This window comes from Pollicipes pollicipes, unplaced genomic scaffold (assembly GCF_011947565.3).
Source record: "Pollicipes pollicipes isolate AB1234 unplaced genomic scaffold, Ppol_2.1 Scaffold_4881;HRSCAF=5763_pilon_pilon_pilon, whole genome shotgun sequence".
Taxonomy (NCBI): Eukaryota; Metazoa; Arthropoda; class Thecostraca; order Pollicipedomorpha; family Pollicipedidae; genus Pollicipes; species Pollicipes pollicipes.
This window is the reverse complement of record NW_023596576.1, coordinates 22,254,943-22,280,488: the sequence shown is the minus strand read 5'-3', so window position 1 is coordinate 22,280,488 and position 25,546 is coordinate 22,254,943. Positions and strand designations below refer to the sequence as shown.

General features: G+C 52.1%; 1 protein-coding gene across 1 annotated transcript; it reads right to left on the bottom strand.

The window, feature by feature from the left end:
- Positions 1-354: 354 nt before the first annotated feature.
- On the bottom strand, positions 355-25,217 carry LOC119101228 (uncharacterized). Its single transcript, XM_037224526.1, has 10 exons — positions 24,731-25,217; positions 9,057-9,224; positions 5,515-5,746; positions 4,510-5,100; positions 3,957-4,163; positions 3,509-3,640; positions 2,999-3,189; positions 2,670-2,813; positions 1,805-1,929; positions 355-650 (listed from the first exon to the last, which is right to left on the bottom strand). The coding sequence occupies exons 1-10, from the start codon at positions 24,895-24,897 to the stop codon at positions 547-549; spliced, it is 2,061 nt and encodes a 686-aa protein (XP_037080421.1). The 5' UTR covers positions 24,898-25,217; the 3' UTR covers positions 355-546.
- Positions 25,218-25,546: the final 329 nt, after the last annotated feature.

The following is a 25,546-nucleotide window of genomic DNA, read 5'->3' as shown; positions in this document are numbered from 1 at the left end:
TACCAGAAGCGTTAATGTACTTTGCTGTAATCGGAGGTCATGCGCAGGGCACAGAGCTGCTACCTGGGAGAGCATCACACGTTCGACACAAACAATTGCACAGTGCACACTGAATCCGTTGTGTGGCCGCCAGAGGCATGTCCTAGTCTTGACCGACTCGCAGCCTCGACAGCCCCAAGATGCGCCGGTTCCACGTCACTCCCAAACGCCCTAGGGAGCGGCAGCGTTGGTGACCGCCGCGAGGCACCAGGCGTGCTACACGCAGCCACTGCCACCACTGTCGTTCCTGGCCTCGCCTCAGGGGGCACGGCGCGGCGCGGAGATTTGGCGTCCTCCCCGCTCGTGGGAGCCCTGTCCGGTACCTTGCGACCGGCGAGGGTGTTCCACGAGTTTAGTGCGGATCACAGCCGGGATCTCTGGCAAGATCCCGGCCGTGCCCCCGTCCGTACCCTCAGCCGTGATCTGGGTGGTGGTCGGAGTCGTCTCCGGGCCGTGACCTCGGCCGTGACCTCGGCCGTGGCTCCGCCTGTGACCCTGATCGCGGTCTCAGTCGTCGCCGGCTGGCTTGTCGCGCACTCGGTTCGGCCGGATCATCATGACGGAACGCTTCAGCGAGTAATCCCAGCCTCGCCAGCGGTACCAGACAATGCCTGTCGACGGAGAGCAGGTCAAGAGACAGCCACAGAGGACACAAGCACGGGGAGCACTGTGCCGGGCACAAGCGAGACAAATCACTTTCTGCGCCACTGATCCCTGGGAGAAAACCGCTTATTGCGGCTGCGACACTTCTAACGGCCCGAGTGAGGCCGACAGCCGCGGTACCACGTAGCGATAAAACTATCACCCGAAAAAAATGCATCACTGACCTGCGTTCGCTCAGAGAACATGTGTGAATTCAAAGACATACCAAAAAGGGAGGGATAGGTGACGGGATGGGCAACATTTGCCTCCAGTCTCCGGGCATTTCTTTCGAACTGTCAATTAAAAAAAGACTGGGATGTGTTAAGACGATATTTAACATATTGCCTTAGATTACAGGCTTTTGAACACTGTGGACATTTTGTTTTCATAGCAGTGTTCATCTGTCTCAAAAAATGTCCCCACAACAGCCTCCTGAACACTAACGCACTTCTGCAAAGTCCAGCATAACCCATACTTGCCATGGTTGCTATTTTCCTGCGATTGTCACGTGTAGCCGCTGAGCGCGTGGACCGAGGCTTACATGTCTAGTTCCCAGACCACAATGTATGCGTGAACCACACCTATGTAAGTTGCTAACAATTTTCGACAACGCTTGTCGGATACTACTTCGCCTTTCTAGCACCCTTAATTGCATTATTGAAATTGACATTTCAGGTGGATCACACTGCACAAGCTTGGGCAGACCCTGGAATATTATTAAAATGGCAAATGTTGCTTATCTCGCAGTTGTGCAGTCACGGAAACCGGTCATGCATGAGACAGTAGGACAGCCAGCTTCTATAACATCAAGTGAGAGTTCGTTGGTTATGGGCATGGAAGCTGCATACCCGGTCCTATATAACGATAGCTGTCGGACAAGCAGTGCAAGCCAAATCAGAACAGTTCTAGAATGCCAGATAGGCACGACAGAGTCCGATTGGCACGGTTAGTGGCGTCCTTTTCCACCTGGGCAAAATACCACTGACGTCACGAGATGACGTAGAGAATACACGACGCTCAAGATATAGCTATCACTTTTTTCACGCAGAGACTACCCCAGGGACAGTTGCGGCTGATTACGCGCACCGCCCGTCCGGCGTGTTTGGGCCGGTCGGCGGGTTACCTTGTCGGGCGATGACGTCATTGGGGTCCGCCAGGTAGAGACCGTTGAGGCCGCGGCCACAGGAGCGCCACCACCAGCCGCCCTTTAGCATGCTCGCACAGTTAAGGCTCGACCGGTCGTTGTCCCTGTGGAGAGAACAGCGCGTGGGGTGAGGTCAGTCCGGCTCCGCGGTCGGTGGGGTGAGGTCAGTCCGGCTCCGCGGCCGGTGGGGTGAGGTCAGTCCGACTCCGCGGTCGGTAGGGTTAGGTCAGTCCGGCTCCGCGGTCAGTGGGTGAGGTCGGTCCGACTCCGTGGTCGGTAGGGTGAGGTCAGTCCGGCTCCGCGGTCGGTGGGGAGAGGTCGGTCCGACTCCACGATCTGTGGGGTGAGGTTAGTCCAGCTCCGCGGTCGGTAGGGTGAAGTCAGCCCGGCTCCGCGGTTGGTGGGGTAAGGTCAGTCCGGCTCCGCGATCTGTGGAGTGAGGTCAGTCCGGCTCCGCGGTCGGTGGGGTAGGTCAGTCCGGCTCCGCGGTCGTGCCCTTGGTGGATGCTATGGGGATGGACAGTGGTGACTTGTCGGAAAGGCGTGCAATGCTGGTTTTATTCATTTAGGTTAGGCTAGATGCCGGTCATCGGCGTCATCTTGCGCCAGGACAGGTCGGGGTCTGAGCTGGGTTTATCCGTCATGTTTGTAAGAGGCGTACGGTTGTGAACTTACCACGCCCCAAATCGCAAATGGCCAATCGATTCATCACAGCTCATAGCGGATACTTATAGCGTATTGGGGCTAGCATCGCAACGGCGTAGATAGATGCTGATGTCATTGTTTTCATTTCTGCAGGCAGGTCACGTGTGGCCATTTCTGGCTTCCAGATGCTGTCTCTCACCTGTCGTAGGTGGAAAACGGGTTCAGATTGCTGCCATACCAGGGGTCATTCATCGAGTCTCCGGCGTTACCCTCGTAGCCACCGATCTCTAGCTTGTAGTTGTCATCCTCGCCATGCATCTTGAACGTGTTGTATTGAGCATACCTGTCAGCAAAGCCAGAGTCACAACGATCACACGCTGCTAGGCTTGGTGAAAGCCATATGTGAGTCTGGTTACTTAAGTAAACGCCTTGCTTCGACGGCTGTCTGTTCAAATGCAGCCAATTATAGCAATTGCTTGACGTAAGAGTAACTATGACAACACAAAGAAGTAACTAAACCATCGTCACCTCTTCTCGTTGTCGAAGTCCTCCAGCTCGATCCTTAGCTGGTAGTCCTCGGTGTTGGTCAGCATAAAGATGTTCTCGTTGCCTAGCCAGAAGGCGGTGGTGGGGCTGCCAAAGCCCTGCTTGTACTCCTCCCAGGCCTGGTTGAAGCTCTGCTGGTCGGCCTCGGCGTAGTTGTCCCGTCGCTGGATGACCTGGAACCACGGGCTGGTCACGATGGTGGTGCTCACGTGCAGCTTGACGCCCGCTTTCGCTCTGATCTGGGAATTGCCGAGCATGTACTGCCACGGCAGGCGATAGCAAACACCGTCAAAGCACACCAGGAAGTCAGTATGCGGAACGAGCAGTGGCCACGTTGTGGTCCGTACCAAACGCCACGATCTCTCAGATAGCCAACAAGGCTCGTCAAATGTCAGAAGGGGCCTTCTTGAGCTGCTATGTGAAATGTCAAAAGGGACCCCCTCCGACGGTACTGCCGCACGCCAGAGCAAACTGCTTGTCCTGTGAGCGTACCGTCCAGCCGCCGCCGTCCGTTTCCATGTCACAGAACACCTTGAGGTACCAAAAGGTGGTTCCGTGGATGTGCAAGTAGTAGATTCCCGACTCGTTAACACCCCGATCCAGGAAGTCACGACAAGAGTAGCCCTGGAACAGAATCCCCGTCGTGCGATAACACCACGATTGGGCACCGTTCAGTGATCATCTCATAAGCATGGAGTGCAGTGTGGACATGTGTCAACATGTGTTTGGCAGCGGCCTTATAAATACGCGTAATTACCTTGGCATAGATTTCCGCTTAGCAGGCGTAAGTCATGATGCATGTACCTCACCCACACAGAACATAAAGCTACGACAGACAGCCTCGTACCGCATCCAGCGCGAAACGACAGCCTTCGAGGCCTGCAAGACCAGTGCCTCCTCGCAGAGAAAAGGGAGCTGACAAAGCGGACCGGGGCCTCACCCCAACGTTCGTGCTGCTGTTGCCCTCCGTGGTGACGATGAAGGAGGTGTTGAGGTCGCTGGAGGGAGGCGCCCGTCCCGGGAAGACTATGCCGCTGGGCCTGCCACGGTTCTCCGGACGCGGCACGGCGGTGGTCGGAGCATCGCCGACAGACGTGTAGTTCTCGTGCGCCTTCAGAAATTGTTCGTCCAGCAGGTCGAAGGGGGCCTGTCAGAGCATCACAAGTTTTAGTCTAAGTGCTGATTGTTCTGACCGGATCTGACTGATCACCAGCATGTTAAAAATGCGCCTTTGATTTCTGTACCTTAGACTTTCTGCACATAAACTGCATACAAATATAGTCGTTTTTCCAAACATGAACGATATCATGACGTACCCTCATCTCCCGAATGCTTCTAGTGCCACGTGAACGAAACATCGCAAAGTACGAAACATCATAAAGCGGCGACGGAATGAATTTGCCCCGCGGCACATTCCCAAGGTCATCGGCTTGCAGCGCGCGCACCGCCCGCAGCGAAGCCCGCCGTGCTCACCGCTCTCCAGCGGCACTCACCTCCTTGTCGAGCCGGCCGACCGCGGCGGCCGTGCTGGTGGCCGGTCGGGTCGGGAGCGACGCCGGCCGCGTCGGGAATGTGACCGGACGGATGTAGCGCTTGCTGGCCGAGCTGGGGTCGCCAGAGTCGGGGGCCGGCCCGGCGCCAGTCGACGGCGGCCGCTCCTCGCTCAGTCGCTGCTCCACCATGCCGAGGTTGTCGATGATCTGCTTGGTGCGCTCCTGCAGGTCGCTGTGGATGTCGTTGATGGCGCGCTCCTGGCGGCTGGTCGTGTGGATGAGCTCGTCCGATTTGGGCACCAGGTCGTCGATCGAGGACTTGGTGCCCACCACCACGTTCCACACCTCGTCCATCTTGGAGGAGACGTCCATCAGCGGCTGGATCTTGTCAACCAGCACGTCCAGCTTCGAGCGGGCGGTCGTGCTGTTGTCGCGCGGCGCCTCCAGCAACACGCCGGACACCGTCGACACCGAGCGGAAGATGTCAGAAAGGTTCTCCGACACTTGGGACATGTGGAAGCCGAACTTTGTATCCATGGCGACCACCTTGCCACGCAGCTCGTTGATCACTTGCGACATCTTCTCGGCGTCCTGGTATGGAGCGGCAAAATCGAGAAATACGTGAGAACTCTGATTTTGCGCCGTTCTTTTGTCTACTGCTGCCTGGCTGCATTAACATTTTCGTCTCATGAGAGGGCATTTTCACGCAATGTCATGCACCCAAAAAATATAATGTTGAGAACACGGGCCCGCAGACCTGAGGATATAAGCAGAAACGGGCACCACCTCCGGAACCTGTGTAAGTACGGCAGTGACACACCTTGACCAGCCCCCAAATAGCCCTGTGTGAGTGCGACAGTGACCCACCTTGATCAGCCCCTCAGAGTCCTGTGTAAGTGCGGTAGTGACCCTCTTTGACCAGCTCCTCAGAGCCCTGTGTGAGTGCGGCAGTGATCCACCCTGATCAGCCCCTCAGAGCCCTGTGTGAGTGCGGCAGGGACTCACCTTGACCAGCCTTTCGGGCACAACGTCGGGACCTCGCCCGCGCGCCCGCGCCAGGTTTCGCTTGATCTGCACCGGCCGGGCGACCGGCACCGTCCTGTTGGCCACCGTGCGCTGCAGCTCAGTGACCGCCAGCTGCAGCCGCCGTAGCCGGCCGTCCACAGATGTCAGCTGCGGGCTGGCGTTGCCGGCAGGTGGTGGCCGCCGGGAGAGCAGCTGCTCCAGCTGGTCCATCCTGCCGAACAGAGCTGGTGGTCACTTTTAAAGCTTTGGGCGCGAGACGGGTGGGATTTTAGGGGGCCATGTTTGTCGTCAATGTGTCTCTAGGTATCTAGGGAGTTTAATGTAAGGAGGTCTGGATTTGCCCCTATTAGTCCTGAAGTTGTAATGGTGGGCGGTGGCACTTAAGTCTTAAGGTATAATGCGTATTTTTGCTAGGTAGAGTTGTGGCTAATCATAGCAATCGATGTTGCTCAACAAACTCCCCAGCCTGTCTCATACACGCATTTACAAATTGTGCTGAATAAACTGCGTGAAACAGCCGTTTTGGTGGAGGTCGTGCAGTCAATCATGCATTCGCCAGCAGCGACAATTCACCGTTGGAAAGGCTTCATTAGTGTAGCATATCCCAGAACAAACATGTCACTGTCATCTGTTGCTTTGCATGCCGTCACCACTGTGCGCGTGTTTTTAATAAGAATAACGCGTCAATGCGTTTTTGAATAAGTAGACCTTCACATCTACGCCGAACGAGATGTTCCAACAGCATGACGGAATTACAGCTAGCGCGCTTAGTACCATGCCAGGTACACAAGAACACCACTATGTCTCGATCGCCGCCAGACTCGACCACCGATTGCTGCTGGAGACCTAACAGCCGCCAGAGAACTGCATCGATGCATTGTCTCAAGCTCAGCTCCCTCGCCGTGGCCTTAGACGTCTTATATAGCGCATCAGGCGATCAGTTCATTTTGCCATGTAGCCAAACAGCAGTAAGCTCTAACCGCCATAATGTCGTCGAGCCTTAAAGCCTGAAGTTCACGCAACATCGAGATGCACTTTCGTGTTGCGTCATTTACTCAAAACGCATCACCTGCACGGAGAATGCGAGATGTACCAACTGGAGTTTGAACAGCGTTCAAACGTTTTGTTCCTTTCCGTTAACACGCGCCCGGGCGGCCGGCTGAATACGCTTCGCTCGGATGGGAGTGAGGATAGTGGAACGATTTGACCCCTAAGATAAAAACCAAGAGAGCTAAAGTAACTAAATTTACAGGGTACATTGGCCTGTATGTTAACTCACTTGTATCAGAATTTGAGGAACATGAGTGTCAAATAATAGGTACCTTCGGGTCAAATAAGGCCAAACAAAGTCAGACCAAAGACTGGTGTCCAAAGTGCCCCTAGACCTCCTCATGCAATCGCCTTGGACCTAGATACCTGTTCGAAGCAAAAAGTCACTGGTGTTCATTTAAGATCAGTGACCTGCCTTAGTGTTTACCAGGTTAACGAAGCCAAACACAACGAGATTGCTTCGATTTTTTCTTTGGATAAGTTTGAAGTACTACGTCAGACGCTAAGACATCAAATGAAGATGTTTATGGTGAACCGTTCCTTAAGGGTTGATCTAGGTAATTTTAGCTTAGCGTCCTACTCTTACCTTGAAGAAATCCAAGGAAGATGTCCGTTGCGGTTCGTTATCAAGAAATTCTAAATGAACACCGGAAACTAACTCTTAAGCAAAGTCTTCCGTAAAAAAACAGGTAAGGCTCTTACCTCGGTCTGACCTTTATACCTCCTCTAGTTCAATTATATTTCTGTAATCCTGCATCCAACTGTTTTGTTGTTTAATAAGCGATCTCATAAAAATGACTTATGACTTATGACTTATGAATGACTTAATGACTTAAATATGACTTCGTCTGATACTTCCTTATCGCATCAGATTGACCGATTCCCTAGAAGCTGTCTTCGCTGATAGTCATGGCCTGACTAACCTGCCACTGACTTCGTGGTCCGTGATCTCACAAGGTACGCCTGATTACTTGTACCAAAAGACCCGCTATTAATTGTTTGCTGCTACGCAAAGGCTGGTGCTGCTGTGCGGCGCCGTTCTTAAGCTATTTTACAAAAAGGCTTCGGGGTGTAATCGACCCCTCCAGCCGAGAGCATGATAAAGTTGCTTCTTTTTTTGTCGCGCATCGCATGCAGTCGCTCCCCCGATGGGCACTGCTGCCTCGTGAGAGCGCTGTTTTAATATCGCGCTCTAAGCTGCGTCGCTATGGTAACCAGGGGGCACAGAGCCCATGACCGCTGATCCAGCCGCACGATCCATCCCCGGCGCCACACAAAAACGCCTCAAAGTGGCCCCTCGCGTCAGCCGCGCGGGACGCAGCGTCCATTACCTGGCAGGCGATGAAAGAGGCTTGAGCTTTAAGAATGAGTTGACATGAAGCGACTTCATCAGAGGTCACGTAAGGGCGTGTCAACATTGGTTCGTTTCATTGCCAGGATGCCGCATGCGCGTGCTGCCTCTGAGGCGGTGAGCCGTCGCAAGGTGCTAAAATTATGCTTTAAATGGAATTATTCTACGCAAAAGTCATGCTGTATTTCTGGCTTGTCTCCCACTGCAATACACGCTGGGAGATCCAGTTTCATTTTACAGTGATCTCCCTCGTGTTTCAGAGGAGGAGGGCCGATACCTTGACATATCAACTAAAAAGCAAGCATGAATTTCGTATGTCAGGTCCCGGAGGTATTAAGTCATCGCCGTTATTCTGCTCAACGACCTGCCGTCTCCGTAGATCGTGCACCTCGAGCAGATTTCAAACAACCACGTACTTGATATTTCCACGTGAGGTCTGGTAAGGTGAGAGTTAATAGCTTGCCAGTGTTCGTGATTCCATCAAGTTTGTCGACGTCGACATGTCATGTGGTAAGGGGAACAGACAGCGACGCCAAAGCTTGCCTCGTTGCACATGACTGACGGCTGGTTGTGCAACATGGTGGGTCTCATGACATTTAGCAGTGAGTTGACCTCAGGCTGGTACGTCAAGGCAACGTCTGAAGACAACACATACATCGACTTATTGCGTTGCACTCCTCATCGTGGTATGAGCGCTTTCCATGGGTCGGAAAATGTGTGGTCTCCACGATTTCTGAACCGGTTCCAGTGAAATACGGCAGCATAAGCGTATGCATGAAAATAAACAGCACATGCGTCCGTCACATTTCGGGCCAAGCTCACACGGCGCCAAATGCAGCAGGCGTGATTACAGGTTCATTCACTTTTTTTCATGAGTCGGCATTGCATTATTTAGTTCATTCCAACATTTGGACAGGACAGTTTTGAATTATATTTAATCTCAGCTCGGACTGTGCTGAAGTTTTTAGATCAATTTCAGCCCAATCAACGGACTTGGTGATTGATAACGTGCCTGACTGAAACATTGGATCAGCGTAGTTTGCTACTGCGTAACAAGCCGTCCTGTGTGATGACATCACGTGGTGTGAGCGAGCCCGGCGGCGACCCCTGCCGTTCGCACCTGGTAAGTATGGCGGCCGTCGTGTTGCGGTTCAGCTGCAGCTGCGCACCCATTCGCTCCAGCCGGCTCAGCACCGTCTGCAGACCCCGCTCCAGCGAGCTCACGCGCTGGAACTTCTCGTCCAGAGACGAGATCAGCACCTCGAACATGTTGAGCAGCAGCGGGTCCCTGCAGCAGGCCGGGTCATGACAGGCTGTGTACGAGCAGGGTCGTCACTGCGCGGCCTGGGTGGTGAAGATGCACTGCTCAGTATCACTATTGAAAGAAACTTGAACAAAACAAGGCGATCACCCCCCCAGAACAGGAGATGCAAGAAATCTTACAATGCTGTGTGGTTGGACAACTCCATTCATATCTGAGTGCTGTTTTTCTTTCTTTAATCAGTGAAACTATTCAAATTTAGTTTACGTTCAGACGAAACTAGTTAGACATGGGAATCTGCGTTGTGACAGAGATGCGCTACGGTAGGGAACGATTCCGGCAGTTCGTCGGGGTGTTTTTTAGGGAGGGGGAACGGCCTATCAAAAGGAATCGCAGGAAACTTAAGTGCCGCGATATGTGAAATATCAGGCAGTTTACAAGCTGCCTCGTTCACAGACAACACTAGCTACATTGCAAGCGCATAAAGTACCTATATCCCAACTTTTTCGGTTAAAGCAGACACCAAGCATGCGAGGACCTTGCGCAAACCAACCATAGTAAAATGCACATCAGCAAACCAGAGACTACTTGCGAAAGGCTAAACGTATTCAGCCCTCACCCTCCTCCAGCTTCAGAACAACCAAACGAATCACGCAAGAAAGGCGGCTCGTCAAATCCTCGGTACTTGGCGGCTGATCAGTTTGATACAGCGTCGAGTGATTTCTCGATATTAGGTCAGGTCATTCTGTTGCGACGCCATCATCGAGGGATCACACTATTTTTTCTTACTTGTTCCGGCAGCTACATGCAGTAATTTACGGTTGATACAAGTGTGGTGTGTGTGGGTGTGTGTGTGTGTGTGTGTGTGTGTGTGTGTGTGTGTGTGTGTGTGTGTGTGTGTGTGTGTGTGTGTGTGTGTGTGTGGTGTGTGTGTGTGTGTGTGGTGTGTGTGTGTGTGTGTGTGTGTGGTGTGTGTGTGTGTGGTGTGTGTGTGTGTGTGTGTGCGTGTGTGAGAGAGAGAGAGAGAGGAGAGAGAGAGAGAGAGAGAGAGAGAGAGAGAGAGAGAGAGAGAGAGAGAGAGAGAGAGAGAGAGGAGAGAGAGAGAGAGAGAGAGAGAGAGAGAGAGAGGAGAGAGAGAGAGAGAGCGAGAGAGAGAGAGAGACAGACTTGCAGGGTCTTTTGTCACAAATTATTATGTTGGAAATAAGCAGCTTTCAAATATCAGCATGTCCTGGTCAAATAAAGATCTGAAACAATTATTGATATGCATATATATATATATATATATATATATATATATATATATGTATAATGAGTATGCACTACGTTTCCAGCAATGCTGCGAAGCCTGGGCATGGGAATGAGCACTTCACATTGATATTCCCGTTAAACATGCCTTTCCTGGTGGTGGAAGTATGAGTTTTTCTGGGGGCAAGAAATGTAATCATTTGAGTTTGAGTTGAGTTTGAGTTTGTTCGAGTTTGAGTTGGCGTAACCGACAATAACATATCTATTACTACCCACCAGACGAATGACCTATATATGTCATGTGAGTTGGAAGAGGAGGCAATATTGCCTGTCGGCGTAATCTGACCCTGAACTAACATAGCCTTGACCTGACCTTGACCTTGACCGCTGATAACATTGCGGCATGATTTTGAACTGAAAAAAGTAGTTCTTCTACTTGGTGCCGGTTTCAGGCGCAGCGCCGACGGATGTTACAGGGTCGTAAGTCTTTTCAAGATTTTGCTGTTTCATCAAGCATATCACATATGTCAGCAATTCTCTGGGCGGTGAGGAAGGAACGGTTGCACTTTTAAGCTCGGAGTGTATCGCGGTGCGTGGAATGTTCTAGACACTGTCAGGTTTACAATGCCACTCACCCCAAAAGGAGCCGGCGGGGCCTCGCCGGGCGCGTTTTGACAGTATGCGGCAAAATGGAGAAAATAAACATCGCAATGAAATAACAAATGAAACATGTTATGCTGATAATACGCACAAGACTAACTGAGCAATAATACCTTGTGTGAAAGGCTTGTGGTCATGGCTTGGTTTCCAGCGCTGCTGAGGACATCGTCAATTTTCATAACTTATCCCAGTGGGGATGTGCACAATTTACGAAACGCACTTTCGTCTAAGAATAGTTCAGATTGAAAATATGACTTAATCAATGGATTTATCTGACTTCAGTAAGCCTTTATCTTATTTTTATATTATTTTGTAACCCATTTCTGTCAGACTTAGGCAACTTTCCTCAAAACATGCATAAAACACCAACGGTACGCCTCGTTATTTGTGGGTGATCTACGAAAATCGTAAATTCCCCCTCCCACCATCGCAAATTTACGATACGATGTGTGGCTGGCGCGGCGTCGCTAAAACCCGTTGACATGAGCAGAAATTGCGCCTTTCTTTCTAATCGTCGCAAAATCATCGGTTTGGTTGACTCATGTAAGCGGGGTAAGTGATTGCGTGCTGCCGTCTCCTGAGACCTTCATTGTCCAGGGTACAGATGTTAGACCCGTAATCTAGCGGCGCTGGATGCCTGTGTCAGAGTGGGTGCGTTGGTTGTGGAGGACTTCACGGTTTGGGTAAAACTATGGATATCCATATGGAATGTGCATCAGGTTGGGTTAGGCTGGGCACACATTCTGGGAAGTTTTGTACACCGTCACGGGCACGGGCTGCACGTTTACGAAATGTTGGGCAGATACTTCAAGAGATGATTCTGCGCTTCTTTTGGGCATAATTAGCTCCACTGTCAGTAATTTCACATCTTTCAGCGCAAAAGAGCAAGGGTGGGTACATCGTTCATCGAACTCATCCTTGCTTTAAAGCCAAAGTACTCGAACTTTGCGAGTAGTAGGGTAACGGATGCGTACAAATGATTAGAAATGGACAGCGAATGGCTATGTGTGCAGCCTCATGGGTAGCGGTGGACAGGGCAAAGTAAACTTTATCTGTGAAGGCCTTTAATCGCTTGGTACCACTGCTAGGTATAGATCGCCTGGCGCATGGCTAAAAAGGCTTGGCCCGAGCCTGTCGTGCCGTGGTACGGTTAGACACGGCAGAGTAATGAGTCCCACTGATAGGTAAAGATCACCTGGCATCTAGCCAAAGAAACCTGACCCGGGACTGCCGTGTCGTAGCACGGCCTTACATGGAAAAACATCCCCAACCCATCCTGGCAAAAAGACTGGAGGCAGGGTCATCTGCCGAACTGGAGTGGCACAGCTGGGTAGGGGAAGGTGAGAGGCGCCTACAGCAAGGTCTGCATAACAAGTCATCTGAATCCAATGTCATAAACGTGAGTCACTCGAAAAAGTTGGTTAGTGCAACAAAGAAACATGTGGGTCATGCACCGCGACAACACATCAAAATGTCTGCGCCATTAACACACTGGGAATAACAAACAAGTAATTTATGATTTCATGGCCAATGATAGACTGCGTGTAGCCCAGAGCTCCTTCGAATCTTGCTTCGAATTAAGGTCACTCAATGATAGTTTGTGACGCACTAAATAAACAACAACAGCGACACCCTTCCAGTGGGTAGGCGGAGCCTCCGACGTGCAAGACCCTTTGCAGAGGCCTCGGTACAAACCCAGCCCCGGTCCATTTCCGGTCCGGGTTCATGTCACCTTTAAACCTCTGACCCTGTCGACCAGTTTGATGTTCAGCCCGGACGTTGATGTCGGGGACCCGATGTCTACATCGGTGTCAATTGGATGAGGTAGACTTCAGGGCAAGAGCCGCGTTGATGGCATACCAACACGACCACAGCAACGCAAGTCCGCGTCGTGACGTTGATTTAAGCCCAATTACTGTAAGTGCAAGAGTGCGCTGTGTTGTAACACCGTTACACAACCCCGCTACATCAATGGCGTAAATAATAGGATTTGCGGTCGGCACTGTGCCCTGGTCCCGTTATGAAGTCCATTAATTTGCGTTCAGCACTGCCGGCGGAGCTCGGTCAGTCTTTAGCCTGGCCTAATGGCAGGCCGCATGTTGCACTCACACCTGTACAACACTTGCCGGCCATTAGCATGGCAGTATCACCCAAGTCATTCTCAAGGTGAATAGACTGTGATTAAACGCATCGCAGTACTGCAGTCACAGAACTGCACAGCTTTTGGTGTCGGTGGCGACAGCCATATCCATGCGCCCACGGTGAAGCAGAAATTAAAAGCGTGATGCTGACAGTTGGGCAGCCCGCTGGCATTTAGAGATAGTGTAATGGATTGAATTGTGACCAATGTGCAATGGAATGGAAAAGATAAACGAGCAACAAGGCATGCTGCGGCTTTCATCCGCAGCTTTTCTGCGCCCAGTTCCTGAAAAATACGTAAATCATGCATGGCATCTAGCAAAAAAAGGCAAATTCGGTCGCGTCAAATTTGATCCCGCTCCATCTAACAGAGTGCTCCAAACATGGGAGATGAAGCAGAAATAGTTCACGGTTATATATTCCCCCTGTTGAATGCGTTCTAATCCGCGACACTTGCGGCTCGGCCAGCAGAGATTGCAACGCACAGGGCTCTGCTGTTACTTCGCTGCCCGATGCCCACGCATTGGCTTCCCCCTTGACCACCTGAAGCCAAATCAGGGCGTAATAGGTCAGATGAGATAAGCCCGGCCGTAGAACATCTCGGACCTCGACGCTGCTAAGCGCCTGGTCACCAACATCATCAAAGAAGCGATATCGTCGGTGACGACGATCGATCTCTAGAGGACGCTCGACAGCGTTGACGATGATGTCCTCCTCACCAAGCTGCCTTGATGTGCCTTAACTGACACTGTCTGGTTTAGGAGTCCTGAGCAGATTGGGCGGGGCGGACGGCCCACACTCCCGATGTTGTGCAGCTTGCCCCAGGGCTCGAGCATGGGCCCGATTATCTTCATAATGCTCACTACTGACCCAGCTGGATATCTGCCCTATGGACACCACATTTCATATGCTGAACCTGACGGGCTAGGTCTTGATGCACTCAAAAACAGACTCAAGCTCACCTTAAGGGAACTTTAAGCCTGAGATATCAGCGCTAACTCTCTCAAAATGAATGAAAGAATATTGATTTCTTGTTTGTTGGATCCGAACAGGACTTCAAAACAGCCAATTTTAACTTAACTTTCAACAGAACGGCTGTGGAAGCTCCAAACACATCAGAGCTTAGGCGTGGGCTTTGGCCTGCCTTGGGGCGCGCACACCACGCCAGTTCAAAAATGCAACGGCGTCCTTGTATCCTTCTACCGATTTCAGCACTCCTCTCAGCGAAGATTATCAAAAATATTATTCATGCGTACGTATTTCCTCATATCATGTATTCTCCGCGTGTGAGATGGGGCTGTCCAAGGTCAGCTGCATACAGTACAAAAAACTGTCAGTTTCGTGGCTAGTATCATTACTGGACAATAAAAAACACCGCCACATTACCCCGGATTTAAAGTCCCTTGGATGGCCGGGGATAAACACCCTGGTGGTACACTGTGGCGCAGCCGAGGGTTTCATAGCACTGACGCCGGAGGGCGTTCACCTGTCGAGATCCGGGTGCTGTTTACATGGTGTGCGCCTTGTCCTCGTGTGGAACAGGAGCCTCTGCCAGGGCCAGCCTCCACCTCCGCACGTGAAGGCTCGCTTCAACACAGCGCGTCTTTTCATATCGCGCAGCCTCTGCACGGAATCGTCCGTTATCGTCTTTTAGCACCATCGCCACACACGACGCTTTGAAGACGTGAAGACGCTTTGAAGCTTTGAAAAGCAAGACGAAGCGTTTTGATACGTTATGTGTGAGAAAAGCCTGTCATCAAGGCGTGCATTTCATTTGCATGACTTACTGTTAATTGTATGCTTGACGTTTCAATTGGACTGTTTTAGTTTAATATTTGTCTGTCCTGTATGACTGGCAATTTGGGTGCAGTGGGTGCCTTGTATTTTGACGTAGTACAGTAAAATCCACTTTGTGGATTATTTCAAATATACTGAAATGAAGTAAACTGAATGAACTGAACCGGTCGGATATAAGTCCAGACCAATAGCCTTACGAGAAAATAGCCTAGTCTATCAGATTTACCACACGCACCAGCTAACATGCAAGCCGTGCCCAGACTGCGTTTGGCACATTTCGACGCGATCACAACTCATAAATCAGACTGTGAAGTAGCCGTAGCCCGCTCCTGACAAACACTGCTGACACCTGGCGGGAGAGGTGGACCCCGTGAAATAGGTCACGATCGCTGGGGTATGAACGATTGTCCGTTCCCGACGGCTCATTCCGAACAGAGTGCGCTATTGGACCAATGATATATGTAGTGGTTAGCTCTTGTCATTTAAGAGTCAGTCGTGACCTTTTGTCAATAAAGGTCAGTCGTATCATTCTCTGCATTCTTTGATATCAAGGTTTATGGCAGAGTATTGCACGACCCGTGCATGTACTGCGTAGGCGGAACGCATTGGTTTTTCCAGGCTGTGGAGTGCCCGCCCACAGCAGCCTGACCGGAGAGCCCCTAGTTTCAGTCTACCATTGATGCTGCAGGTTCATAAATGAGCTGAAGATTGTTTTGCAGACCTCGCTTGAACGCAAAATTTTCTACGAAGGTCACGTGTTCTGAGATTATTCTACGCATGTTGCTATTGCGTGTAACAGGAACCGTACAAAGTCCGTCATTAAATGTGCGTAATATCATACACACTCAATTCGACGCATTGCATTTATCAGCATACAATTTGCAAGGCGGGTGTGGTTCCTTTCGTTCGTGCGATGTCACGTGCTCAGTTGAACTGCCGGCGCTGACAACACTGTTTCATGCTGGGGAACGCTAAAGGATGCAAAACTATTTATTTTATTTTCTGGTCGCAGCGTAGGATGACCCTGTGCATAGACGTGGATGCACCGACTTGTTTTCTTCCCGCGGCCTGCGCGGCGTGCAAAGAGAGCCTCCGTTTGACTAGACACTCCCTCCAACGGCGTGTTGGGCACCCAACATGATGTGGCTTGCCGGGAGAACTTGCGCGAGAACATGAAGCAGGGGTCGAGCCACGGAGAACCCAGCTCTACACCTGGCAGGCGCCTCACCACGTGACATACCGCGTAAATTTCGCCACCCGTTGGCAAACATACGCTCTCAATTAATCAAGAGCGCTGTAACAGACATGTGGGTACCCAAGGCACGTCCAGCCTTATTATAATTGCCTTTGAACCTGAATATGTTTTAACTTAGAGTTTAACTTAACTAACTTGAACTTAACTGAATATGTTTCAACTGGAGGGCAGAGTTAGTTCGCTGCTGGACTTCGCATAAACGTCGCGGTAAATATGGTCAGATCAACTCGGGAGCACTCCTGCATCAACCACCAAGGACTCAACGCTTTTCAGAGTGTGACTGCATTCAAACATCGAGGAAAAGGACAAATAATTGCGAGGCGCCCACGACGTAAAACATTTGATTGTCAACTTGGTGTTTTTCTAATGTACAATGTCAAGTCAGCTTTACGCACGGTTTAAAGAGGAGCACGATGGTGCGTATATGTGCGTGTGGGCCTTTGCAGAGTACGTTGTGCTCCCTCTAAATCCTCTAGACCTTGCGCGAGGCGTTGTATGAAAGTGTCGCTGCTGTTTATCCGCACTACATAAACTTAAACCCAGGGGCGTATTATTGTTGGGCAAAGTTTTACGACGTGGCTTACTGGTCTCTCCAGACGGAAACAAGGTTAATCGGTTTTGAGCAGCAGCCGCCCAACCATGCAAGGCCACCAGTCGGAGGCCCCAAAACAGGTGAGCCAATCATCCAGATCTCACAACTACAGACCCGATATCTTAGAGAAACGCGGCGACGGCGGTGTAACGGCAGCAGCTAAATGCCCGTGTACCGGTGCTGAGCCCGCAAAGCTTGATTGATGCTGTAACTGTGTCCCATTTTCAGTCGTATTTGATGCGGGTCAAGCTTTCCTGACAGCAAAAAAAATACCAGCATTGCCAGCACAGGCGCCGCCACAGTACAAACGCCACCCGATTCCAGACAGACTGCCGATAGCAGAGTGCCAAAATGCCGCATTTTTGCTCGATTCTGAGATGAACGACTCGAAGAACGCTGTCTGCCGATCGCCACCGGCTCCGCTGCTGTGATGTGACGTCACCGGCTCCACTGGGTCACGTGGTCTCGGGCGGCCAGGGCCGTACGGAACACGAGGAGCTGTTCTGGATCGCCCGCACCGTCCAAAGCCGTCGACCGGAACTGCTCGACAGCAGCCATGTCTCCTGAGATAGAGTTCCGTGTTTTGGTTCACTGCAGACGGCCCATCCGTGAAACAGGGGCTGTAGATGGCGGACGCCGCCTGTGGGGTGTGTGAGCTGTCACACTGTGTTCCACATCAGCAGGCGCCGCGGAATGTGGAGCAGAATTCGCTATTGGTCAGCTTCTTGTCGTGATCTTCCCGAAAATCGGATCGATAGACATACGGCCAAGTACCGACTTTCGAAGCAGGCGGCTAGAGTGATGGGAATCCGTCTATGATCTACCTACATTCGCGATACCGCGCGCTGTGAGGCCGGTAGACTGCTGCTGGCCGCTGCATAACAAGACCTGCGTGTCCCGCCCCACCAGCAGCGTATGCTGCACCGATCACTTACACGCCGACCGTTCAGCAGTAGGTCTTGCTTCCAGTTTCCAAGGGAACTCTACTAGATACAGAACGTCAGCTGCCTTCTTAGGTCAAAACTGACAGATCCATGTCCCGTCGCCCAGCCGCCCTAGCTGTCTCCAAACGAACAAGACGAAGACGCGGGTCGGGAGGCGAACGGAGCCGTTCGATGTCGATGTGCGTGGTATGTGGTAGTTCTGCACAGGTGACAGACAGCTGCTGCAGTGGTATGAGACCATGCATTGTGTGTTGAACCACACATTATTTGGTAGCGCTTGGTTTGTAGCCCCGTGGCATTTGGAGACAATTATTCACGTAACAACATTCAGTCATGTTACCAGAACTGACTAAAACCGAGGAAAGTTGCAGTTTTATAAAGCATGACCTAAACAGTGAAAACCTGTTATCGCCAAGTCTCCACATGCCTATCATGCTCCACACGCCCCATCTGTTAAACTCCAACGGACCTGACTGAGGAAAGCTCACGAACGCGAACGTTATAAAACGCTTTCTCTGCCCGTCCGGCACTTCGACTAACTTCGTTGAGACGTCTCATCTGATGTCTCGGAGAAATCTGCCACGCATCGTCAGTGAGTGGCCATCTCGAGTAAAACTCGGGCCTAATGACCCAGAGCTGGCATGCTTTGAGGCGCATAGGGGGCAAACCACCGGGTCATTGCGGTCATGGAGACGAGGGTCACGGTCGTGAGGGACCGTTCGACCACCCCGGCGAGGTGTGGGGTCTCGGGTTTCCCTCAATTGAGGTGGGCGGTCGAGCAAAGGTGCCGGGCTGAAAGAGCGACGCCAGAACGACCCTGGGCTGGGGGTCACTGGGCCTCAGGTTCACTAGACACATGGCCAGGTCAAGACACTGCGATGTCCCCGGTCAGACTGCCGCCTGGGGGCTCTAGGTCAGAGTCCGGGATAGACGAGACTGCCAACGGTCAGTCAACGGAACCGCGATGTCTGCGGGTCAAGACTGCCGCCTGGGGTTTCTAGGCCAGAGTCCGGGATAGACTGCCAACGGTCACCTCACGGCAATCCGCGATGTCTGCGGGTCAGACTGTCGCCTGGGGGGTCTCTAGGTCAGAGTTCGGGATAGACTGCCAACGGTCACCTCACGGCCCCGCGAGGTCCCCGGGTCAGACTGCCGCCAAAGGGGGTCTCTAGGTTGTCAGATCGGGATAGACTGCCAACTGGTTACCTCACGGCACCGCGAGTGTTCCCGGGTCAGACTGCCGCTCTCGCTCGCCGTCAATCACGGGAAGCAGCCCGGCACCTGGCCCATGCCGCATCCGAGCGTCGCCCTCAGCAGCCCTCCCGCGTGTGTCACGTACGTCGGCCCGCGCCCGCCCCAGACAAGCGCGGCCGACAGTCCGAAAAGGCGTCGCCCTCCCAGCAGCCCTCCCGCTGTGCAAAGTGCGTCGGCCCCGCGCCCAACCCCAGACCAGCGCGACCGACATCCAAGCGTCGCCCCGCAGCAGCCCTCCCGCGGTGCACGTGCGGTCGACACCCGCGCCGCCCCAGACAGCGCGGGCCGACCAATCCGAGCCAGCAGCCCTCCCGCGGGTGCACGTGCGTCGGGCCGCGCCGCCCCAGACAGCGCGGCCGACATCCGAGCCAGCAGCCCTCCCGCGGTGCACGTGCGTCGGGCCGCGCCGCCCCAGACAGCGCGGCCGACATACGCGCCGCCGCGATTGTTTATAAGTGGCCGCGCCGGACGGTCAAGGCCGCGGCCGGCGATGTGTCGCGGCCGCAGGCTCGCCGCACTTTCGCTGTCACAGGTGGCCGGCGAGCCAGAGCGGGGGCTGGAGACTGTGGCAGAGCTTGTCCGGCCAGGGTCCGGGCTGTGGTCAGAGGAGAGCTTGGGCTGGGACGAAGCGTTGGCGTGACCGCTGAGATGGCCAGTCAGCTCGAACCGAGATGACCGGCCATCTCAAACGATATTATCTGACCATAGGCGGTCTGGAGTCCGCCTATGGTTTAGTCTGGCTTTGGGCTGCACTGCGGTTCGAACTGAGCCTTAAGCTGGTTTGGCTCGGCTTGATGTGGAATATAGTCTGTCCTTTAACCTGAATACTTGTGATATATTCTGGTCGGTCCCGATTGGTGATCCGGTCTGGACTCCACCTGGGGCCTACCACGGACTCCGGTCTGAGCTTGACCTGTCGTATGACCCGGACTCCGGTCCGGACTCGGCTTGTGGTCTCACCCGGACTCCGGTCTGGACTTGGCCTGTGGTCTGACCCGGACTCCGGTCTGGACTCGGCCGGTGGTCTGACCCGGATTCCGGTCTGGACTGGGCCTGTAGTCTGACCCGGACTCCGGTCTGGACTCGGTCTGTGGTCTGACCCGGACTCCGGTATGGACTCGGTCTGTGGTCTGACCCGAACTCCGTTTTGGACTCGGCCTGTGGCCTAACCCGGACTCCGGTCTGGACTGGGCCTGTGGTCTGACCCGGACTCCGGTCTGGACTCGGCCCGTGGCCTAACCCGGACTCCGGTCTGGACTGGGCCTGTGGTCTGACCCGGACTCCGGTCTGGACTCGGCCGGTGGTCTGACCCGGACTCCGGTCTGGACTGGGCCTGTGGCCTGACCCGGACTCCAGTCTGGACTTGGCCTGGGATGTGACCCGGACTCGGGCGTGATCGGTCCGGAATACTGACTAGTGGTCGGTCTCCTCGAGCGAGACACCCATTGTTAACGATCGTTGATCAGCTACGAGCCGGAGGCCGCAAGCAGCAGCGCTGTTGCTAGCCCATTCCCATCCCAGTGAGGGTAGCCCCATCATGACTATTACCTCCGGTGCAGAGCGAACTGGGTTATCTAGGTCACCCCCTATTCGTGCAGGGCACAAACGCCTTGACACAGTCGTTGGAGTGATTAGTTCCAGGCTCCGCAGTGGACCGTCTGGGTGATCGCTAACGGTGACGTCAAATGCGGACAACACGTTCCAGTTCACATGCATCCAGTAGTGAGCATTCAGGAGAAGGCTGTCAAGTGGTTTGCACTTAGTGTCGCATATACCAAGCTTACAATTTTAAAGTACGAAACACTTTGAAGATAAACATCTTGACCGCGCCTGGGCCTATCATGACGCTCTGCACAGGCACATATGCAGGCGGATGTCCTGATATATAATGTCAAAGACAAACCAATTTTTTGGGGTAGGGCATCCTACAAAACACCTTCCATAAGCGTATATATGAGGGGCCCAGCACTTCTATATATTTACAAACTAAAGAGAAAAGTGGCATGTAGGTTGATGTTTATGGCTAGAATAATTGCACATATGTGAGCTGTCTGCTTCTATCATTATTCTAGTCATGTTTTCCGTACTATTACAATGTGACAAACTATGAGAAAAGCGTCAAGAACTACATGCTTATTAGGCATGGCTGCTTCACTGCAAGTGGCCCATTGTGCAAGGTACGGCGTCTAATTTCCGGGCGGCAGTTTTCTCAAATAAACGGTTATGTCTCGTGAAACACTAGGGTGTGTTGACATCCGCTGGTACGCAACTGATGTTTCTGGTAGTAGGCAGAAATTGCACACCAACTTGTTTTGAAGTTAGTCGCGTCCATAGATTCCATCACATTAAACTCATTTTAATGGCATTATTGTTTGTTCAGAGCTGATGCCTCACACGGAAGTGAACAATGACTTTTTTGCGATTCACCGCTGATAATATTGATGAAAGATATAACATCATCTACATTGTTCGTGTAACTTATACTTCCCGGATAAAAGCTCGAGTGGAAAAACGTTGCATGGTAAAATGTTGTAAACTAATAACATGCATCCATTTACCTGGATGTTCTGGATTTGTGGGAAATGTTAAAAAGTAAATGAGAGAGGATTAACTGTGGGGCTCTGCATGACTCTGTGTTGGGTCCATTAACTTTATTGTTTTTTTTTTATTTATGTAAATATAGGATTTCAGGGGTCACTTTCCGATTCGGTGATGGTAAATCGGTCACGTTGCTAAAAAGCTGACAGCGATAACGTCCAATGCTGATATTTGGTTTCAATAACTTAATAAGGGAGGCTAAATCTAGGCAAATGTCATATCTATTCAAAATGCATTAACTACGATTGGAAAGAAGCCATGCCAGACATCTGATTTCATGAATGATGGCAGGCTAGAGCAAACTACTGCGTTAATGCGTTTAGAAGTGAGGGTGAATAATTACCTGAAGTCATCAAAACAGCTTTTATCTGTAAGCCCGAAGGCTTTTAAAAGTTCAGGCTCGTTCAACAGCAATTTGCTGATAAGAACGGATAGTTTTCGACAGATATGACGGCTGTGTGATCGAATATTTCACGTAGCAATGCAGCAGAAGTTTTGGGTATGCGTGCTCGGCATGTAAGACACCATTAACAAAAAGACACTGTTATACACAGGGTGCAAACATACAATATTGATCATCTGGGGATGGTTTGGCGTATGGTGGCAAGAATGGTGTCTGTTTTAGGACAAAGTTAGGTTATTTTGTGAGAGTGGCCGGGTTTTGCTGGCAGTCATAGAATACTGTTATCATAAGCAAATCGAATGGATGTGTTAAAATTCGCTGATGAAGTTGAAAGGTGGATATAAGCGAACTGCTGAGGGTCTTTCGGTGAATAAAAATCAGGAGAAACAGGCAAAACTTCGTATGGGGAAAGCGTTAAGAGCTACCCCCCCCCCCCCCCCACGAATGGTTTAGCCCAATAGCGATAGCGTGTTGAAAGCTGTTGCTGACAAATGGAGTCCAAAGTCAGCCTCGTGGTCCATCAAAACTTGATTGGATGAATCCTTTTAGAACATAGGTCGTCTGTCAAATCAGTGTGTCTGTCAGTTCAGACCAATGGGCATCATCGGCACTTGGATCTGCTGTTGTTTTGTGTGCGTCATCATGGGTGTCTGGGATGCTATGATGTGCAGGGTGTGGCAGTGCTATCGAGCTGACTGACTTCTTTGGTGAGTATTTTAAACCAAATCATTTCACTTGCGTGCTTGTGACTGCGCTGTCGCTGTAAACTGATGTACATGGGTGTTTGGTGGCATGACATTTTTTTGCGCACAGCACTTCGCAAAATGTTAAAATAGGTGTAAGCGAAATATCGTGAGAGACTTGCCATTAACTTGAAAGGGATTACCAATTACCACATAACCGAACTCCTATCATGGTACGACCCAAGCCAACACACCCAAAAAATGCAGTCGAGCCCAACGCAAACCATTGCAGCTAATCCCGTGCTGTCCAGCTTACCTGACCCAAAGCCGCCCAGCGTAGCATGATGCAACCACTCCCAGTTATCCCAACCCATCCGAGCTTGACCCAGTCCAACCCAACTCAACTCAGCTGAGCTTGACCCAGTCCAACCCAACTCAATCCAACTGAGCTTGACCCAGTCCAACCCAACTCAATCCAACTGAGCTTGACCCAGTCCAACCCAATTCAACCCAACTGAGCTTGACCCAGTCCAACCCAACTCAACCCATCCGAGGTTGACCCAGTCCAACCCAACGCAACCCAACTGAGCCTGACCCAGTCTGACCCACTTCAATCCAACTGAGCTTGACCCAGTCTAAACCACTTCAATCCAACTGTGCTTGACCCAGTCAAACTCAGCTCAACCCAACTGAGATTAACTCAGTCAAACCCAGTGCAATCCAAATGAGCTTGACCCAGTCCATTCCAACTCAACCCAACTGAGCTTGACCCAGTCCAACCTAACCCGATTGAGTCTGACCCGGTCCGACCCAACCCAAACCCGCTAAAATGGCCTGAACTGCATCGAACTGAACCGATTTCAGGTTATCTGAACTAAGCCAAACCGATCCTCACCTGACCTTCCCCAATTCGGTCCAACACAACCCATCCTAACCTGATCTTGATGTAAGCAAGCAGAGCCTTAAGCTCCCAATTTTTCGGCGTTACGCGCCCTTGTGCTGTGAACAGGCGACTTGAAGTTTGCCAGGAGGTATGCGGAAGGTTGGTCTTTCTCAGAATAATGATGCATAATACTTACCTTGTCTGGTCGCACACAGGTCAACATGCTTTACTTCACGGGGTTATCTGATACGTGCTATGTATATAAAAGTACTTCCTTTATAAAGCACAACATTCATGAAACGCGATGTTTTTTATACACGTGATCATCCTATGCTGAAATGGTCGTTTGCGACACGTATACCGCAAGATGCTTATGCCGCACGATGTTGATCCTTTTAGGTATGTATCACACACATCACCTATCTCATCCAAACATTGTCATGTACGATTCCTATGTCATGCAAAGTTCATATCATATGAAGTCGTCTAGTACGACCTTTCGTTGTCATAATTTTATATTTTCGACTTTGTCCTCACGAACTTTCCCCCACACGATCATCTTTCGCAATATCTTCTGCATGACGCCCAAGTGTCAGCTTCCTTGAAAACGGTTATCAAGAGTTCATTGTTGCTGCATTTCTCGCGGATCTTTCACGCAGGCCGGGCTGCTATGCGATTGTTTTTGGTAAAATATGCTACACTGGTTATTTCCAAACATCCCTTTCACGCGCATGTCACGCGTCTAAAGAGCACAGACGACGCGGCAGACTAACCTTCATATGGCAAGTATATTCTATTTGTCAGCCTCTCCACGCGTGCGTCGTGTGAACAAGGTACTTAGTCCGAGGCTCATACCTATGTAAAAGTACCAACAAAAACTAGTTCTGCTTGGTTAGGGGTATTCAGGTTAGTCAAAAGTAATCTAACAAGCTGATAAGAATCATCTGTCAGAAGCTTGACGTGATTACATCTGAGTTAACTGCGCACAGTCGGCGATGAGGTGTGAGCGACAAGAGCAGCTGTCGGTGGTCACGTGCGTGCCCTGGAGTCGGTTGGCAGGCGATGTGCTCGGCTCACCTCTCGGTAGTCTGCTGCGCCGATGTCGGCGGCGCTCCATCGCGGCGTGTCCACTGCTCTTGACCGGCCGCCGCCGGCGCCAGGGCACACGAGCACGCACTCAGCAGCAGCAGGCGCAACATCGGGACCACGCTGCCTCGGCGCGGCACCAGAGTCCGGACTCTCATGCAGAGGATGAGGACAGGTGGCGGATGAGTCAGGTGTGCGGAGGACGGCTGCCGGCTGGGACGCACTGGCTGTTACAGCGACGGCGTTTCTGGTGCTTCTCCTCAGGGCAGTCTCTGCTGCGTCTCCTTAGACCGCCGGCGGCCCAGGTGGGTCTCCCCAGCCTCGTGGCAGCGGACGGTCCTTCCCTCCGTGGTACCCGTGAGACCTGGCCTCCGGTGTGTTGGCGGACCCGGGCGTCCGCCGCCTGAGTCCACGCGGTCTCCTCCTGCCGTCCGGCTGCGGGGTTCGCTCGGAGCCGGCTCAGGGGGAGCCGGGGCACGCGCCGCCGCCGGGTCGAGCACTGGCGGCCGGGCGCGGCGCGGTGCCGACCTCGGCTGGGTCTGGCCGCCGGGCCTGGGTCGCAGACCCCGCCCGGCCGTCCGAACGCGTCAGACTTTCACTCGGCCCCGCCTGTGACACCGGTCCGGCTGCGGCGCCGCAACAGTCACGACAGTCACAGCGGTCACGGCTGTCACAGCTGCCAGGAGTTCCACGGCAGTCACGAATGCCACAGCGGTCAGGAGTTCCACAGCAGTTACAGCTGTGAAGTGGTCAGAAATTCCGCAGCAGTCACGAATGTCACAGTGGTCAGGAGTTCCACAGCAGTCA